At 37.3% G+C, this 14,671-nt stretch overlaps 1 protein-coding gene across 2 annotated transcripts in view; it reads left to right on the top strand.

The window, feature by feature from the left end:
• Nucleotides 1-14,671, top strand: part of MYH11 (myosin heavy chain 11) — a 122,787-nt gene that overhangs the window by 19,331 nt on the left and 88,785 nt on the right. For both annotated transcript variants that reach the window (XM_074280620.1, XM_074280619.1), the window contains exons 2-3: nucleotides 2,264-2,625; nucleotides 9,773-9,929. In XM_074280620.1, the coding sequence (XP_074136721.1) occupies nucleotides 2,281-2,625; nucleotides 9,773-9,929 (502 nt within the window). In that variant the 5' untranslated portion in view covers nucleotides 2,264-2,280. The remainder of the gene's footprint in view (nucleotides 1-2,263; nucleotides 2,626-9,772; nucleotides 9,930-14,671) is intronic.

Below are 14,671 nucleotides of genomic sequence, written 5' to 3'. Positions count from 1 at the left end.
ACTCCTATAGATATGATACTTTCAAGCATTTGAAAGGCTGTTAACATGAAAAGGGAATTTGATTTGTTTTTTCTTCAGAGGGTAGAACAATGGATAGAAGTTGCAAAAAAGGGCAAATTTAACCTTGAAATCCTGAAAAACTTTCTAACAATTAGAGTTGTTCAGAAATAAAATAGCCCTCTTTAAATGGATAATTTCTCCTCATGAAAGGCCATCAAGCAGAAAGGAAAATTTCAGTAAATTAAACAAAAATTATTTATACAAAATAATTTATACAAATTATTATTTCTAATAATGTTGGAAAATTTAACTGTCAGGGCTATAAAGAATTCTAGAATTTTAGGCAACCAGAAGAACTAGTTTTGAATAGAAAACAATAATTTAATATGAAAAAAAATCAGTTTTAACTTATATTCTATGTTTTAACATTTTTATTTTCTTCAGTTACACATAAAACAATTTTTACATTTGTTTTTAAACCTTCGAATTCCAGATTCTCTCCCTTCCCTCCAATGACAAGGCATATGAGAAGTAATATAAAATATTTCCATAAAAGACATGCTACAAAAGAAAACATAGACCCTATCTCCAAAAAACTGTCAAGGAAAAAATAGTTTTTTTTTTTAAAGTATGCTTCAGTCTGTATTCAGACACACTCAGCTTTTTCTCTAGGTATGGATAACATTTTTCATCATAAGTATTTCAGAGTAGTTGTGGATCATTGTATTACTAAGAATAATAAAGTCATTCACAGATGATCATACCACAACTTTGCTATTACATAGTACTTTTCACTTTGCTTGAGCTCTTGGAGGACTTTCCAGGTTTTTCTGAGAGCATCCAGCTCATCATTTCTTATAGAGCAATAGTATTCCATCATAATCATATACCATAATTTATTCAGCCATTCCCCAATTGGTGGGTATCCCCTCAATTTCTGATTCTTTGCCCTGAGAAGAGAGCTGCTATAAATATTTTTGTACATATAGGTCCTCTTCCTTTTTTTAAAAAAAAATCTTCTTTGGGATTCATGCCTAATAGTAGTAAAGTAAAAGGATATGCATGAATTTATAGTCCTATGGGCATTACTTATATTCTATTTCAATCAAAAAGCATCTTTTTACTGAAAGTGTTGTAATGACATGGATCATATCTTGGCTTTATTTATATTCTGTCATACCTTTCCATACATTTGTGATAGTGTACTACAGTAGGAAAAATACTGGATTTGAGGTTAATGGACAGATCCCAGCTTTGTCATTTCTTCACTATTCAATCTTAAAGCAATTCATTTCTCTAGGTTTCAGTTACCTAACTTTAAAATGAAACATGTACATTTCACCCATCCTTAAACCTTTACTAGATCTTCCCATCCTCTCAAGTTCTTATATTATTCTTCTCAGCCAAACTCTTAACATTTTTGCATCCATGTGCTAGCTCTAAGATGAAAAAGTTGGAATAGATGACCTCCAAGTTCCTTCCCAACTCTACATTTATGATCCTATGGTTCCATGGAAGACAGAGACCCTGTTTCTCTATGCCCTCTAATACTCAGCTTCTTAAACTGTGGTCTGCAACCCCATTTGAGGTTTCAGAACTGACTATGGAAGGTCATGAAATTATGATTTATTATCAGCAAGTGTTTGATTTGTATACCTATTTTATATACCTATATACCTGAAAGAAGTTTCAAATGGAAAATTTAAGAAGCCCTGCTCTTACAAAGCATGGTACAGTGGACAGAGTCAATAATCCTAGATTCAAATCCTATATCAGACACTAAACTGCCTGTGATAATTGTCACTTAGTTGTCCCGATCCTATTTCCTTTTCTTTAAAGCCAGAGGGATAGAATAAATGTCCTTTAATGTCCATTACTGGTCAATTTTATATGACTGTGACATTTCATTCCCCACTCTTCATTCCAACTTCTAAAACTATCCCATTTGGAGCTATAGTAAGACTGAATTTACCCAGCCTCCCATTCTTTCTTTACCCAATTACTTTCAAATAAATCACTGTTTTGAACATGGTGATAATAGTAGGTGGATGGGTAATGTAACAGAAATAAATTCTTGACCTTAGTGATCTAAGGATCCAGCCTTGGGGCCTTTGGGCATTAGGTAATATTGTTTGGTGATGATTGGTGGATAGTAGGCTGCCTTCACAGCCAATAACTTCATTCTCAGCAAGTTTTAGGAAGTTTATTTGGAAGTCATGCTTTATCCCATACTAATTCAGACCACATTTTGCTTGTTTTCCAGGTGATCACTGAGACATCATGGCACAGAAAGGTCAGCTCAGTGATGATGAGAAGTTCCTCTTTGTGGACAAAAACTTCATCAATAGCCCAGTGGCCCAGGCCGACTGGTCAGCCAAAAAACTAGTATGGGTCCCTTCAGAGAAGCAGGGCTTTGAAGCTGCAAGCATCAAAGAGGAGAAAGGGGATGAAGTGGTTGTAGAACTGACTGAGAATGGTAAGAAAATTACAGTTGGCAAAGATGACATCCAGAAGATGAATCCCCCCAAATTCTCCAAAGTAGAAGACATGGCAGAACTGACCTGCCTCAATGAAGCATCTGTGTTACACAATCTGAGAGAGAGATATTTCTCAGGACTTATTTATGTAAGTATCCTTTGGAGGGCTTCTTGTTTTAAGACAGACTCTTTCTAGTTAGTTGGGGGAATTGTGGAGGCCTTTTGGGGATAGGCAGGCAGACAACAAGATGGACAAATACAATATATGTAAGGGAAAATGGAGATAATCACAGAGGGAAGAACAAAAAAAGCTTTTTGCAACTTTCCTTGGAAAAGGTTATACTGATTTGACTTTGACCATCCAGAGCCTAGGCTGTCCTGAGAGATAGCTGAGGTCAGTCTGTGATCTCCAGAGAATGTTTTTGTAAAATAACAACTTATATTTATGTGACATTAATGGAATTTTAATGTACATGGTAGTTACATGACATTTTAATAAAGCACTTTTTAAGGTGGGTAGTATAAGTATTATTACCATTTTACACATCAGGAAATTGAAACTCAGAGAGGTCCTATGGCTCTGCCTATGGTTGATCATATGGCTATTAAAATTGAGAGCCAAGGGGCAGCTAGATGGTGTAATACATAGGGCAGAGGCCCTGGAGTCACGAGGACCTGAATTCAAATCCAGCTTCAGATCCTTAATACTTAGTAACTATATGACCGCAGGCAATTGCCTCACCAAAAAAAATGAGAGCCAAGATATAAATCCATATGCCCTGAATCAGTGCTCTTTCCACTATATCATGTTACTCAAACCCAACCTTCTAAGTCCTACTGGTATCATCAAGAAAGGCTAGATTTCAGCTAGAATAGCCAAGACTGTAGGGAAAACTGTGACTCATGAGGACCTTTCCAAAACTGTATAGATATATCTCCATGATAATCACTATTCCTTCTACCTATAAAAGGATAGGTAGATACTTACATCCTGATATTCTATTATCCTTCTGGCCTCCAGGGATGATTCAATCTGTCTTAATAGAGTTTCCTTTCACTAGAAGATTTCCAGCAGGTTCTGGATGACCATATGATTTTTTTTTTCATTCAATTTTTTGATTCAATTTTTGAGTAGTAGTTGGATTAGGTGATCCTTTCTACCACTTAAGAGTTTATCATTATAAGTGCAAGAGGAGTTCATAGAGAAGAGAAATCAGTGTCAGCTAGTCATTGGAGATGAGACTTGAATTAAGGCTCAATTGAAGGATGGGTAGTCTTTAATTAGACAAAGAAGCAACATACTTTCCCCCACATAATCAGTAACTTCATCTTGCCATTATAGAGTCTGTATTTTGCATTTTGCCTGAAGAAAATTGCAGATTTGTTTTTGAAAAATATCAATTGATCAATGGATATTTTAGAAAAGGATGGGAAAAATTTCTTTGTCAGAAAGTTCTTTTATAAAAATACACTGAGTTACTGGTGCAAACAAAAAATTTATAATCCCCAAAATGAAAAAACTGAAAAGCAAGATTTGGTCCCCTGGGTTCATAAATCTCTATCAAATACATGTCATCTCTATTAAAGGGAAAAGTTACATCATTTTTGTGAGCTGCAGTACTAAAAAATAGTACCTGGAATGAAAATAGATTCAGAAAAATTATGAGATTTGCACAAAGATGAAGAGACATAAAATACAGCCCTAAATATCTTTCCAGTCATAGATAAAAATGTAATTAGACACCCCAAATTCCTGTTTCGCTTCCCTGGATAGATTAAAGCCTTTCAAACCATGTGATGATCTTGTTCTTAGATCTTTCTTTTCCAGTTCACTTAATCACTTAATAGAAACTGTTAGCCATGAAGGAGAAAGAAGGTACAGGTCAAGCCATCCAGCTGACCCAAAGCAAAAGTTTTTCATAAGCGGACTTGCAAGATGATACTGCTTCTTGCAACTGAACTGCCAGACTTTACTTTTGATAATGAAGAAACTTTTACTCATTTGCAAGGTGAGCTTAGAATTATGGCTCTTTTGGTAGCAGCAGCTTAATTCTTAGAATCTGGCCAATGACTCCATTTTGCAAAGAGGATGATGAAAACCCAAAAGTGGAAGTCACTTGCCTAAAGTCATAGAGTTAGTGAAAATTCAGTATCCATGTCTTTTGACTTCCAGTCCAGGTTTTCTTTTTCTCTTAATAAATGTTTTATTGATGTTCTTTTTTTATGTTTCCAATAACGGCATGCCCCAAACCCTTTCTGATAACAAAGAAGCCTATTTAAGCAAAACAAAATCAATTCAAGAGGTCATGTATGCTTCATTCTGCACCCATAGTCAACCATCTTTCTGCAAGATAAGGAAAGAATGCAACAATGAGATGATTCAAACCAGTTCCAATTGTCCAGTAATGAAAAGAGCCATCTACATCCAGAGAGAAGACTATGAGATCTGAGCATGGACCACAGCATAGCATATTCACTCTTTCTGTTATTGTTTGCTTGCATTTTTGTTTTCCTGCTCAGGCTTTTTTTCTAGATCTGATTTTTCTTGTACAGCAAGACAACTATATAGTTATGTATAATATATTGGATTTAACATATAATTTAACATATTTAACATGTATTGGAATACCTGCCATCTAGGGAGAGGGTAGGGGGAAGGAGGAGAAAATTTGGAACAGAAGGTTTTGCAAGGGTCAATGTTGAAAAAATTACCCATTCATATGTTTTATAAATAAAAAGATATTAAAAAGAAAAGAAAATAATATTTTAAAATGTTTCATTATTAGTTTTCTGGAGTGAAGTTAGTCTTCCCAACCATAAGTCAGGTTCTCTATTCACTAAGCCATGTCACTGCTTCAGTTTTTTGCTGCCACAAAAAGTTCAGTTTTAATATTTTTGCACACAGGGAGCCCTTTTCACTGTCTTTGACCTCCTTGGCATATATGCCCTATAATGGAATGATTGAGTTAAACTATATGCTCTATTTAATTATTATTATTATTATTATTTTATTAAGGAAATTAGGGTTAAATGACTTGCCCAGGGTCACACAGCTAGGAAGTGTTAAGTGTCTGAGGTCAGATTTGAACTCAGGTCCTCCTGACTTCAGGGCTGTGCTCTATCCACTGCACCACCTAGCTGCCTCAATTCAATTATTATTATTTTTTTATATTTTTTAATGTAGAGGTCCAATTTGTTCTCCAGAAGGATTGGACCATTTTGCAGTTTTGCCAACAGTGTATTAGTTCAACTGTCTTTCTATAGCCCCAGCAACATCAATCATTTTTGTCTTTTGTTGTTTCTGTCCAGGGCTTTTCCCACTATACCACATGGTCATTCAGATAGCATTTCTTCACACACTTTTCCTAAGCCAATAAGTCATTCAACTCATATTTACCAAGCACCGAATATATGGATAGCACTTTATTAGGTGCTGCGAGTGGATATAAAAGTAAAATCTGTCCTCTGTCCTCCAGTTGTTTATATTTGATTTAGAGAAATCATAAACCCATTAAAAGCAATGAAGTGGTTACTGTGAAAAATTGACTATTAGAGCAATCCCCCAAAATGGTATGAAATTATCCAGGTAAATAATAGAGGGTAGATGTTCACTTATTAGGGATTTGTGATTTGAGAACAATTAGGCCTAAATAACCTCTGAGTGTCTCAAACAATTTGAAAATCCTGTCATTTAATCACAAGGAGAGTTCAGAGGAAGAAGTCAAAAAAATAGATTAGAAATAGACTTCCTCAAAAGGGTAGGACTAGAACAGGGCCTTGAGGGATAGGGAGACTTTTGTGAGGAAGAGAAAGGAGGTGCACTCCAGGAAGAGAGGAGCAACATAAAAAAAGAATTGGGGATTTTTATTCTTTGTACTCCATATTTCTCCCCTAAGACTGAATTCCTCAGTGAATATAAGAGGACATTCTTTTCTTCATTTTTCTTGAGAGGTGGGGCAACAAATGCCTCTCTTCTAAAACTCTTGCCAAGAGAACGGAGCGTCCCAAGCAAGAACTGGCTTAGCCATTTTGGGAATGTATGTCTTCCAAGACTGGCAGGGAAGTAAAGGTGTCATGAACAGGATCATCAATGGGATCTGGTTTCTGCCTCTTGCCGATGGCAACAGGACCAGCCAGCCAGCTCTCCTAACAGACATGGCTCTGGGATTTGTTGGTTATATAAAGCCAACTATATCAAGTGTCCAGGAAAACCTCAACTTCTTCCTAATATGGTCACAAGAGGGAAATCCTTGGACTGATGTTTGAAACCTGTTCATGGGAAGGTGCCCGCTCAAATGCCTGCCATGACAAGCAACCCTTGGAGATAGGAAGGACATGACAATTGAAACCCTGATGTAGGTACAGAAGAAAAGGACTGTAGGAGAAGAGGAGAGGAAAACTTAATCCAACTATTATTATGACTTAATTAAAAAAAAAAAGGTTCCAGTGAATTTATACAATGATATTATCATCGCCAGATTTATTTATTTTTATTTTTTTAAGAGGAATGAACCTGACCCAGGCTAGTTGCAAACTGCACTGTCCAGTTAGATTCACATCAAATTAGGAAGTGTTTATCAAGTGTCCATTGTGTGCTCAGCACTCTGCCAAGAGCCAGGGAGGCAGAGGATAAAAAAGAAGGAATAGCCCCTCTGCCCTAGGAGAGCTTGTGATGTTGGTGGGAAATAAGATTCACGTACATGAAACAATTGGGGAAGAACACAACATGATGTACTGTATAATCAAGTGTGATTATCTAGTATGGAGTCCATGTTCCAAGGAATCCGGGAAAAGGGGAAAACAAAACAAAACAAAACAAAAAAACCATGATCGGCTGGAAAGTCAGGGATGATTTCATGGAGGAGATGGGATCTAAGCTTGGTTCAGAAGGACAGATGGGGTTTGGTTCATATTTTTAGATTACTGACTACAGAGACTAAATCTGGACATCTTGTAGCAGATCCAGACAATCTCAAACAATCAATTATTGGCTAGTTTAAAGGAAGAAGGGGGGAGGGAATAATCATTTATTTTGTACCTACTATGTGCTAGACACAATGCTAAGCACTTTTACAAATATTTCATTTGATCCTTATACCAGTCCTATGAGGGAAGGGCTATTATTAACTTCATTTTAAAGTTAAGGAAACTGAGGCAGAGATTATGTGACTTGAACAGGATCACACAGCTAGGAGATAATTGAGACTGGTTTTGAACTTGGGTTTTTCTGATTAGCGCTTTATCTCCTGATTTATTAACTGCCAAAAAAGAAGGGCGAACTGAACTGCTAGTCTGGCATCATGAACTTTTAACAGGACTGTTTCCAAGAGGTCATCCCAGCCATTATCATTAGAGAAATATCTTTAATGGGAGAATGAGGGTCTCAGGGATTGTGCCAGATCACATATGAATGCAAAAGCCACCCTGCCCTGGTCCTTTTAAAAACTATTCCTCTTGCATCAGTGGAATGTTCCTCAGGGACATCTTTGCCAAACATAGGAATGGACCTTAAAAGCATTCTTCAGTTTTTAGACACATACATTTAATTCCTTAGATAGGCAGTGTATAGACCGAGGGCTAGATGATATGACTGGGATTCCAATAATCATAATTTCACAGATTAGTCATTCAGTCCAACCCTCTCATTTTACTGATAAGGCAACTGAGTGGCTTATATAAGATCACACAGTAAGAAGTAAAACAAAAACTCAAGCCTGAGACTTCTGAATCTAAATCTGAAGGGATCCTCAGGCTTCATTTTCAACATTGGTTCAATCATTGACCAATCCACACACTTAAATGCCTCCTATGTGCTGATCTTTCAGCATTGGAGAGATAACAGCAATAATGATTGATTGATGTAAAGTTCTGATGTCTTCAGACTATTTTACAAATTATCTCATTTGATTCTCGCCACAGTCCTGGGAAGTATAGATGCTATTCTTATCCCAGTTTTATATATGAGAAAATCGAGGCAGATAGAATGACTTGCTCAAGGTCACATAACTACATATCTGAGATCAAAAGTTAATCCAGATCATCTTAACTTTACAGTCACTCCTCACTCCACTGGGCTACTTAGTGTATACAAAGTTTAGATCAGAAATGATCTCTCTGGATACTGGCTTTGAAGCCCTGAAGATCTAGTGAAGAAATAAGATCCAAAAAATATCTATAATGGACAATACTATACAACTGTGCGTGGTTATTTATATTTATAGAAATATATATAAAGTATAATACATGCACAACACATACATATATAATATAATTACATATTTATACTTATTTTTCATATTTGTAATAGGTACTTATATATGTTTGAATAAACATTTAAATGTATATATATATATATATATATATATATGTCTGCCTCTGGCTGTCTCAATTTCTTTATCTGTAAAGGGATAAGAGGAGGCTTTCTGGAGAAAATGAAGCTTTAGTTGGACTTTTAAAACTTTAAAAACAGTTAAAATTCAACAAGAAAACATAAAGGGAGATTCTTCAGGTGAGTAGCTTAAGTGAATCACAGAAGTATAAGAAGGCAGCACATCTTTGGGACACAGACAGAAAGTTGAATAGTATGTGTAAAGGAATAATATGAGAGAGGTCTGGAAAGATATGTTTTAAAAGGCTTTGAATATTAGGCAAAGTAGATTAAACTTTATTTAAGAAGCAGTAGATAGGGCAAGACCAAAGTTATGACTTTTTCCTACAATTTTATGGAAGTGACTTTATGGAAGCCATTTTCTGTTTTTGTCAAACACTTTCTCTAAGATGGGTATTACAGTACCATTTACCCTCCACTTGCTTCCCAACAATGCTGGGAAATGGGATAACAGCTACAGAAATAAAGGTACTATGGTAGCAGGAGGCAGAGTAGAACCCTGTTATATATATGTTCATTATTAGCTAGATCCAGGCCTATATGATAGGCCATTTCTAACTCCTGAAACATTAACCATTACATACAATAAAAGAATGATGATAATCAAACAATAAATATTAAATGCTCACTGTGTGCCAGGCACTGCACCAAGATACAAATAAAGCCAAAAGTTAGTCCCTGTGCTCAAGAAGCTTACAATCTAAAGGAATGAATACTGATTCATTTCTTCATTTGACAAATCTTTATTCCTTAATTTATCAAACTGGTGTTAGTTCTGCCACTTTGGCACTGTAGTTATGGAAGGACTTTTAACATACGGGTAGAACGGAGCTATTTTTTCTCTTTTATTTGCTGTTTGTGAATATCTTGGAGTAAGCACAGATATTTGTGACTTTCCATTTGACAGACTTATTCTGGCCTATTCTGCGTTGTGGTCAATCCCTACAAATATCTGCCCATTTATTCAGAGAAGATAATTGACATGTACAAAGGGAAGAAGAGACACGAGATGCCCCCCCACATCTACGCCATTGCAGACACAGCCTACCGGAGTATGCTGCAAGGTAAACTTCAAAGTTCCTCGTCCTCCCTGTGTCTCACGGGCCTCTCCTGGGGGCGGGTCTGTGGGAGATAAACCAGGTGGGGTGACAGAAGGACTCTGGGAAGGGCCTTCCTGATCTTTCTCAAGGGTAAAGAAGATGTGAGCATAGGGTCACCCACGGGAAATTTATCACTCCCCTTGCCTGCCTCTGAGAGCCACACAGGCTTCTCCTGGCTGGGTTAGGGAATTCTTTGGCAAGCAGAGAGGGTCCCTGAGTGTTGTGCCTGAAAAAGGGAAAAACCAACTCTGAGCTCCCTCCTAAGGCAGCCTCCCACGTGGGGAGGGCTGAGGGGCGGGAGGGTTGGGGAACAAATAGCTTTGGCAAATACGGGCATAGACAGTGCTGGGAGCCAGCTTGCAGGTCCTCACGAGAGAATGCAGTTCTGACCTCCTCTCCCAGCCTGGTGGGCCTGGAGGAGCAGTGGGATTTGCATGTGGAGGGCTTGGCACAAACCCCTTCCCCTCAGACAGAGGCTAGGGATCTCTCCTCCTTTTTATGGCTTCAAATCCGCCTTTCTCCATTGCAGAGATAAGCTCTGCCTCAGTATTTCTTCACTTTGTTCAAGTGCTTTGCTGGCTGTGTACAAAAAACAATAACAAAAGAATATCATATTTCAATGCAAATGAATTCATTTAGATAGATAATGCATTTATAAAGAGCAAGTGTGAAGTCAGGAAGACTCATCTTCCTGTCACCCTGATAGCCGCAGATAATGCACCTAGGCAAGTCACTTAATGCTACTTGCCTCAGTTTCCTTATCTGTACAAATGGGACACATTGGAGAAGGGAATGACAAACTACTCCAGTATCTTTGCCAAGAAAACCCAAATGGAGCTACAAAAAATTGGACTTGATTGAATGACTACCCAACAAAAAGGCTTTTATTAAAAGCTTAATAAAGCTAGGCACTATACTAAGTTAAGGTATCTGGATGTTATTGGTGAGTATTTGGTATGTTATGTATTTGGGGAATAGTTAGAAGAAATTACTTTCCTGAATGAATGTCTTCAGACTCAGAAATTCTTAGATGTCTTTAAACTGGGAATAGTCAGGTATATTTTGGCATAGGGCAAGAGAAAGAAACTCACTCTGCGATTGTGCAGAGGAAGATGGCATAAGTACCTAAAGGCCACCACCTGTAAGCTGGAGAATACCTGTTCCACTGTCATGTTTTTTAAGGCTGGGGAGTGGGGGTGAGTGACCTGAAGTCCTGAAAATTTAGCTTTATAGGTTGTGGTCTCTTAGGAAATGGGCCTGGCCAGCTTTGTGGAGCTCATCCCAGCCTGAAAGAGTTTGGAGAAAAGAATTGAGGAGCCATTGTTTTTGAATAATGAAGCAAAACCACAAGGAATGCTGACCCAAGGATATTGGCACTATTTAGGAGGCTTGGCAATTATTTTTGCATATGTAAATGTGGGAGGAGTTCCAAGGGAAAATTTTGTGGCCCGAATTTTTACATTATTTATGTTACATTTTCTGCCTTACATGGAAAGTCTGTAAAGATCTGAGGGCTTATTAGGGGGGTAAAAGGAGGTGGGGTTGCCTGATACTAAGTCATTCAGTCAGTCAACCAGCAAGTTGTTAGTGACCATCTAATATGTATGTAGACATATGCTACGCACTTGGGAAATACGGTCCTTGTTTTCAAAGGAGTTGATAGTCTACTTACTAAAACCTTTTTGAATTTGAACAGTGGAAGACAGCACTATATACTAAAATCTAAGTGTTATCGTATTTGAAGAGAGATAGGTGAGGGAGGGACCTGAAGAAAGTAGGATTTAATTGTGCTTTGACCAAGAGATCTTGGTGGAAGAGATCAGAAAAGTTAATAAGGGGAGCAAAGGTGTAAGTGAATGATGGGAACTCATGGAATGATAAAGAAAATCCGACTAGAGCACAAAGTTCATGTTAGAGTACAGTGGTCACTGAATCATATACCACATCAGGAGAAATGGATGGGGGAGAAAAGGAAGCAAGAAGACGCTGAGATATTTTTTATCTTTCAAAAATAGAGGTATAATTATATTATACACATGAGATGCAGAGGAAAAATAGAGGCATTAGATGGGGGAGGAAGACTCTTGGTTCTGAAAACCTGTTCACATCGGGAATGTACATATATACTAAGAAGGGTATAGCACCTTCCAAAATCTATAAAGAAATAAGGGGAGGGGGATGAGTTGACGGAGAAACAAAGGGTGCAGGAAGAAGACAAGAGAGGGATCCATGGGTGGGAGGGGAAGATGAAATAAAATCAAGGCAAATTAAGGCAGAGTCAGCAGGGATAGGAAAGATGTGTGTTTTTGTGAAATTTCTTTTTTTTTTTTTTGGTGAGGCTGAGGTTAAGTGACTGGCCCAGGGTCACACAGCTAGGAAGTGTTAAGTGTCTGAGATCAGATTTGAACTCGGGTCCTCCTGAATTCAGGCTAGTGCTCCATCCACTGCGCCACCTAGCTGCCCCTAGATGTGTGTTTTTGTGTATATATGTATATATCTATATCCTACATACATAAATATATTCTTCTTAACTATAGCCTGCTTGGAGGTGGAGCAGGGTGGGGATTGAAAGGGGAGAAAAAGAATAAAGTAAAAAATGTGCACAGAGAACAAAAGAACAATTTACAAGGAAGTAAGGAAAATATAGATGATTATGATTTCTTCTACTAATATATATATACATATATATATATTTTAATTTTTTCTTGAACTGGTTATTTGTTGCTATATATTTTGGATCCTCGCTGATTTTCTATTGGGCAAAAGACAATGTTCTCTTTTGCTTTGCTTTATTTTGTTTTATATTTCTCTTCTGTTTTTCTTTTTTCTTATTTTGTTTTTTTAAATAAAATAAGTTTTAAAAAAGAGAATAGAGGTATAGCCACTGAAGTGTGTGGTGATTGAAACTCTAGGATTGACAGAAAAGCATGAGTTACTTTTAATGAGGGAAGGGCAGAAAGTCTCTGGCAAATGTACAGGACTATCAACCCTGGAAGTTTGGTAGACATGTGCTAGCATTATTATTATTATTATTTGCAATGTATTCTTCTGAAATCTCAGAAAACTTAGAGGTTGAGAAGTTGAAGTTAAGTGAATTAATACAACAAATGTGATGAAAACATAATTAGCCTTCCCTCATAATCAGTCCCTCTGAACACTTTCTTCCCCATGCTGTCCCAGAGTCCCAGGAGGCATAAATGACAGATAAGATTAAGCTCTGACTGTAGAAATTTGGATATTTTTCTATAGTCCCTGTACTTGGTACCAACAATAAATATCTTTTCTCACCCAATTACAGCCAAGCTAAAATAGCCATTCTTTTTTTTTTTTTTTAAAAGATAGATTTCATAAACAAATAAATTTTCTTTTTTGGTATTCATAAACTTAGATATGTTGATTTCCCAAATTAGAGAAGGATCATCTCTCTTCCTCTCTCTCTCTCTCTCTCCCTCCCTCTCTCTCTCTCTCTCTCTCTCTCTCTCTCTCTCTCTCTCTCTCTCTCTCTCTCTCTCTCTCTCTCTCTCTTCCTACTTTTCTTCTATTTCTCTCTCCTTCTCCTTCCTTCACTATTCTATCTCTTTCCTCAGTTCTCTCCCTGCTTTCCTCTTTCTCCCTTTCCTTCTCTTTCTCCCTCTCTCTTCCTCCCTCCCTCTCTTTTTCACTCCCTCTGCTCTCTCCCTCTCTTTTCCTCTTTTTCTCCTTTTTCTCCTTTTTGCCTCTTCTTCCTCTTTCTTTTTTCTTTCTCTTTTTTCTCTCTTTTTCTCTCTTTCTTTCTTTCTTTCTTTCTTTCTTTCTTTCTTTCTCTCTTTTTCTCTCTTTCTTTCTTTCTTTCTTTCTTTCTTTCTCTCTTTCTCTCTCTTTCTTTCTTTCTTTCTTTCTTTCTTTCTTTCTTTCTTTCTTTCTTTCTTTCTTTCTTTCTTTCTTTCTTTCTTTCTTTCTTTCTTCCTTCTTTCTTTCTTCTCTTGTTCCTCCTCCTCCTGTTTCTCCTCCTGTTCCTTCTCCCCCTCCCCCTTCTCATCCTCCTGCTTCTGCTTCCTTCTGCTGCTTCTTCTTTCTCTCTGTGTGTATCTCTCTTTCTCGATCTCTTTCTCTCTCTCTCCCTCTTTCCCTACTCTTTCTCTTTCTCTCCCCTCAGTTCTTTCCCTGCTTTCCTCCCTCTGCTTTTTCTTTTCTCTCTTCCTTCTTCCCTCTTCATTCTCTCCTTCCTTCTCTCTTTTTCCCCTCTCTCCTTTCCTCATTCTCTCCTTCTCTTTTCTTTCTTCTTTCTCTCTCTTTTCTTCTTCTTTTCTTCTTCTTCTTCTTCTTCTTCTTCTTCTTCTTCTTCTTCTTCTTCTTCTTCTTCTTCTTCTTCTGCTGCTGCTGCTGCTGCTGCTGCTGCTGCTGCTGCTTTCTTTCTCTGTTTCTTTGTCTCTGTCTGTCTCTATCTCTCGTCTCTCTTCATTCCTTTTGCTTTACTTAGACAAGAGTGGATTCTATTGCAAGACATCAAAAACTTAATTGTTCTGATCTACTTGTGACAGAAATATCAGGATGAGGTCATTGCTAGCAATGGCAAACTTGTAAATGCAGCTGTTTTATTGCCCCCTTTAAGCTCAGGAAGATCAAATTAAATTCAATAAATATTTATCATATACCTGCATGAATACTATGCTAGGACATTGGAGGATATACAAAGGTATACTAAACATATACCAAAAAAGGTATAA

The sequence above is a fragment of the Sminthopsis crassicaudata genome, chromosome 1 (assembly GCF_048593235.1).
Source record: "Sminthopsis crassicaudata isolate SCR6 chromosome 1, ASM4859323v1, whole genome shotgun sequence".
Taxonomy (NCBI): Eukaryota; Metazoa; Chordata; class Mammalia; order Dasyuromorphia; family Dasyuridae; genus Sminthopsis; species Sminthopsis crassicaudata.
The sequence above is the reverse complement of the archived record's forward strand: the minus strand, read 5'-3'. Positions and strand labels throughout refer to the sequence as shown.